The following is a 5,533-nucleotide window of genomic DNA, read 5'->3' on the forward strand; positions in this document are numbered from 1 at the left end:
CCCCTTCATACTCCGGCGAAAGACGGCCGCCGAATCCGCTGCCACGCCGCCGGCTGCTCGGGATTTGGAAGGAATGGGATGCTCCCAAGGCTCGTGCGGGAGCGATAATGGGGGGCAGTTTCGAAATGCGCCGAGATAGAAGTGGGGAGCGGAGAAGAAGTGGAGGGACCCATGACCGCCTAATCACCCAACGGTCCTCGCCCCCGACGCCACGACCAGGCGACTCCCGGCGCACGCATCAATGAGGGGCAGCGGTTCGGCTGGGCCTTGCGCGGGGCGAGCGATGCGGATCGGACGGCGTGGCAGCGTGTGTCTGTAAGACAAAAGGAGCACAACTGCATTTTTTAGGTTTTATGTAAAAACTTTGCGTCAATTTTAATTAATTTTGGGAGGGACCCAAAACCGAGATCCGTCTCCGTATGTCCCATCTCAGCACTGCCGAGCCCCAGAACCCAATCTCCCCCGCCCCCTGTTAGGGTTCGTGCCATCTCCATGGCAGGCGCCGGCATCCACCCGTTTCACCAGCAGTGGCCGCCCCAAGCGGCGGTGCCCGCGCCTCCCGCCGTCCCACCGCCTCCCCCCGTACCAGGCGCACCCGATGCCGCCGTCCGCCCCGGCTCTGACGAGGTCCGCACCATCTTCATCACGGGGCTCCCCGTGGACGTCAAGGAGCGGGAGCTGCATAACCTGCTGCGCTGGCTTCCGGGATTCGAGGCTTCCCAGATCAACTTCAAGGGCGACCAGCCCATGGGGTTCGCACTCTTCTCCTACGCGCACCACGCCATCGCCGCAAAGGCCGCGCTGCAGGTTCGGTTTTGTATGGGCTTGTTATATCGATGTCGCGCATTTGCTTTTTTTGGATGGATGTGACCGGAGGTTCTCTCTGCAGGATCTGGTCTTCGATGCGGAGACCAAGTCGGCGCTGCACATCGAGATGGCCAAGAAGAACCTATTCATCAAAAGAGGTGCGTTTTGTCCATGCCTCTCACGCTTTCTTCTCGCTGTTGCATAATGTGTCGATCATCTAGAAATACGCTTTTTGGGTCAGAGTCTATAGAGTGAATTTGAGGTAGCGTTATGTGCTAACTGTGGTTTAAATGTAGAGTGGGAGCTAACCAGTGATGCTTTGCGTGTTGGCATACAAGAATTATGTGCTACGGCTGTGCGGTGGAAGATGACTCTGCCCATCATCTGTGAACCAACGTGAACTAATGAGGAATTATGGCCACTTGCAGGCAACTAGTTTTTTTTGGATCCCGAAGCATGTCATCCCGAACATTCTTTCATGTCAACATTAGTTGACACGAGGTGACAACTTTAGTTTTTAAAACATGACAACTTTGTCCCAGTTTGTATTTTTGTCAGAACATTGCCATGTTTGCCAACCTTGTGTGAACTAAAGTTGCCATGAAAAACGTTCGGGTTGCCATGCTTAAAATCTGAACGTTCGGGATTTATCATTTGCGTTTTCTTTTTAAATTATATGTCCCGTTGTGTCTTTTCTTATTCATGTTGCTACATCTAATATTGCGACCTATTATTTGAAGTGGCTTGACCACCGTGCTCCACTCATGGTACAATCCTCTTGCTGCTGAGTCCCCTTTCTCCTCGGCCCAGAGCGATTTCCCCGCTAAAAAAGCAAGAGCGATATAATGTAGGATGGGTGCTGACAGTTCATGGAAGAAAGAACTCACACAGCCAGGATCAGCATTGGAGCTTCAATGCATTATACCAATTTGATATGTCCATTTGCATGTTTTTTTAAATGTTGGAACACACTTTGAATTTTGTACCTAATAAGGTGGTTGGATTTTGGAAGTTTCTGATTGCACGGCTAAACCTCGATGCAAAAACTTAGCTAGAAATGTGATATCATCTAAGTTCATTCTATCTTTTTCAATTCGTATTTGCATATGAATAATATATTGAAAGTTGAAACACTTCATTAAAACCTATGTTAGGTGTGGGAACTGATGCAAATGCTATGGACCAAAGTAAACGCTTGCGAACTGGTGGAGACTATACTCATTCTACGTATCCTCCTCCTCCATTCCACCCACCCCCACCAGCTGTTTCCATGTGGGGAACTGCAGGGTAATTTTTGTATGTTTATGCTCTTTCTGCCAACTAATTATATACATTTGTCGGTCTTTTATAATGATTTTTTTTTGGTCTTCTATAATGCTTGTTTTTGGGTCTTCAGTTATATGGCAGCTCCGCCTCCTTATAATCCTTATGCTGGCTATCCTGTGCCGACGGTACCAATGGCTTCACCTTCTCCTGTGCCAGGCCCAACAGCATATGCTCCTGTGCAGGTAATCAATTTGAATTTAGGCAATTGTTCGGTCCGTATTCAAAATATAGTTTACCGATTTTTTAGCAATGACCACAATTTTTGTGTTTGTTTGGATCGTTCCCTATATTTTGCCATGCCCATGCCCCTTTGCCCATTCTAGTTCATTTTTCTTGCCAACTTTGGCCAAACCATGGGCAAGGAAAACCGTGGCCACAAGTTGGCTAGCCAAATTTCTGGCAAGTCAGACTTGGGCTAAAACCAAAGTACCAAACACACCCTAAATGCATTTTCCATGATATTTAGTTTATCCTGGATTGTGACTTTTTTGTCACCATATCCTGAAAAGGTCTACTAATATGCTGTAGCATGTACCCTGACCTAATAATTTTGCTGTTTCTCCTCATTACACTTGTTTTCTTGAGTCTACTAGTAAATGTATATGGGTAATGCACGTTAATATTAGGCAGTATATTAATTGCATGCACATCTTAGATAGGATATTATTCGCGCGTTAATTATGTGATTAGCGTTGACGTTGATATTTTGGTATGATATTAATTGCATGCTAAACATGTTGAGTGCTCACCATTCGAGTAATTTAGATCATTGGATTGGCATGATTTGATGGCCGAGATTAGTTGGATCTACCCCTTAGGGTCTTTTTATGTTGGTATAGATATATATTACTGAAATCTGTATAGTTTGCTTTTTTGCATAAGAGATATTGTTTCTTGTATAGAATAGTCAGATAATCATGGCTCATGTCCCTGCAGTACTAAACAACACTCACTTTTAAGCTCTTAAAGCGCAATGCAAGGCGGCGCCTTAGACATGGCAGAGCATATGCATAACACAATAAATCACAGCATAGCACTACAAATCAAAGCACACAAAACCAGTCACAAATCAAAGCAGGGCACTAGGAATTCCTAAATCAAAGGAGCACAAGTGCACAAGAGGGCAGGGAGGAGAGACCGAGAGTCACATTCTGACTGGAGGTATAGACGGCTGTTGAGCTGTTGGGACTGTGGAGGAGCCAGTCATCAGCCGCCAGAGGAAGAGAGCAGAGAGAGCTCCTCTCTTAGGGATGCCTTAAAACAATGCACTTGAGTACCTTCCTAAGGTTTTAATGGACTTATATAGTTCATGTTTCCTGGAATCTCCTACACCCACTTGATCTTATTAATACTGGATCCCTTGCATTGGTCTCAGACTTGTAGGGAAAGTTCAACTGTCGAGAAGTGAATGAAACATTTACAAATAGTGTATGTACTTATGTTTTGAAATACTATTAAGATATTTCATGATAGTCTCGCACGTTATCGACATTTATTTGGTGAATTTAACGTATTGCTACTCTTTGGTCTTATATCTTGCCGTGACCTATTTATATGTGTGCCGTGGTATATTCTAGTGTCTTCTTTGTCACCTACAAGTTATTTAGGTCTACTGAAATGACAGTTGGGATAAGACTCTTCAGTTTTGAATAGTACAGTAAAGACAAAGTTGCTATTACATTATACGATACTTCTCTGTAGATGATTCTGACTTGGCATGTCTCTGGTGAATGCCAATCTTGTGGGCATATGAAATTCCAAATCAAGATCGTTAGATACTTGATGGATGGACGAGATGCCACATGGGATAAACGAGAAATGTGCTGCAGTACTTGAATAGAATATTTGTCCGAGTCTATCTTCATTCTTCACTCTTTTCACACTGTTCAAGATTTTGGAAGATAAGATTGTTGATTGAACCTTCTAATTTGCTTTGCAGAACATGAAAGATAACCCTCCCTGTAATACCCTTTTCATTGGAAATCTTGGTGAAACTGTTGTTGAAGAGGAATTGCGGGGCCTCTTCAGTGTGTAAGAATCAACCCTTTCAAGTATAAAATTCAAGTAGATATTTGTCTGCTTATTGGGTGCATTGCTGCAGCCCACTTTGGTTTCAGTTGTGGCACTAACCATATCTGATATTTTTCAAAAAATGACAGACAACCTGGTTTCAAACAAATGAAAGTGTTGCGTCAAGACAGGAACACCGTCTGTTTTATTGAGTTCGATGTAAGTGGTTGTGATGGTTTAATTATTTATGTGCATGCCACTATTATTTTCTTATCTCTCAAACTTCTGTGATTTGCAGGATGTGAGCACTGCTTCTGCTGTGCACCATACTTTACAGGGTGCTGTTGTTCCTAGTTCTGGCCGCGGTGGGATGCGAATCCAATATCCTTTATTAGTTTATAATTTGGTTTCATGTATCAAGTACTTAACTTCATTTAGTTAATTAATCATTTTTATGATTGCTTTGCATTAGCTTGCTGTATTGTGCCTCCATTTGCTTGACTGTATATGGTTTATAGTGACCTTTCTGTAGTCCTTAACGTTTGAACATTTTCAAAAAATCCCTTCGGGCGAAGGAAGGACTTAGTTGGTGGCATGGTCGGCACTCTGAATGGTGCTCCTGTTTGAGGGGATGTATCTTGAACTTTAGCATGACATCTTGAATTATCATCTGCATTGTTTTAGCCAAATCTGTTCCTGTCATGTGCGACATCAGCATCTTCATTGGGTGGAGTTTCTGGGGCATGATCATCATCTTCATTAAGTGGAGTTTCTGGGATATCATCATCATCTGATAGACATTGCATTGTCACTATTTTCATTGTTGGCGGTTTCAACTTCTTTAAATTAGCTATTGTGGTTTGAGAAGGCCACTCTGAATGTCTCCTAGACATGCATTTGGCATCTGTCATGAATATTTTGTAGTGTTATGTAGTTTTTCCAGTGTGCAGTTGCAATATTTCATGTGGTAATGGCATTGCCACATTATGATCTGGACATCCTGTAATAGTATAACCGATTTATTTGGCTTGCTGACAATTCAGTGTTGAGGGATGTTGGGATGGTTCATATCATTATTTGTCATGCATGTTTATGAAGGAGCACAAAAGTAGGCATCATGACATGACATTACTCATTTGATGAACTCTGGAACACTGTTTGTCCCAAGAAGCATGCAGGCATCCATTGCTGATTAACTTAATTGACCTTTTTGGTATTGTATTTTGCTCCTAGCTGAGAGTAGCCGTCAGTGTCCATAAAATTGGAAGTGCTGCAAGCCTCTTTTTTTTTAGTAGCAGATGGTTACACACCTAAGTTGTTGCAGTTAATTCGCTAAGAGGAGCTCATGATGCTGATGGAGGTAGGCTAGTCCATAGAGGTCGTGCAGATG

At 43.3% G+C, this 5,533-nt stretch overlaps 1 protein-coding gene across 1 annotated transcript; it reads left to right on the top strand.

The window, feature by feature from the left end:
• Positions 1-416: 416 nt before the first annotated feature.
• On the top strand, positions 417-5,211 carry LOC123154627 (RNA-binding protein mde7). The gene is made up of 8 exons (XM_044573312.1): positions 417-807; positions 890-965; positions 1,962-2,094; positions 2,204-2,315; positions 4,073-4,164; positions 4,293-4,362; positions 4,442-4,524; positions 4,692-5,211. The coding sequence occupies exons 1-8, from the start codon at positions 493-495 to the stop codon at positions 4,768-4,770; spliced, it is 960 nt and encodes a 319-aa protein (XP_044429247.1). The 5' UTR covers positions 417-492; the 3' UTR covers positions 4,771-5,211.
• The last annotated feature ends 322 nt before the right edge of the window (positions 5,212-5,533 follow it).

The sequence above is a fragment of the Triticum aestivum genome, chromosome 7A (assembly GCF_018294505.1).
Source record: "Triticum aestivum cultivar Chinese Spring chromosome 7A, IWGSC CS RefSeq v2.1, whole genome shotgun sequence".
NCBI classification, from domain to species: domain Eukaryota; kingdom Viridiplantae; phylum Streptophyta; class Magnoliopsida; order Poales; family Poaceae; genus Triticum; species Triticum aestivum.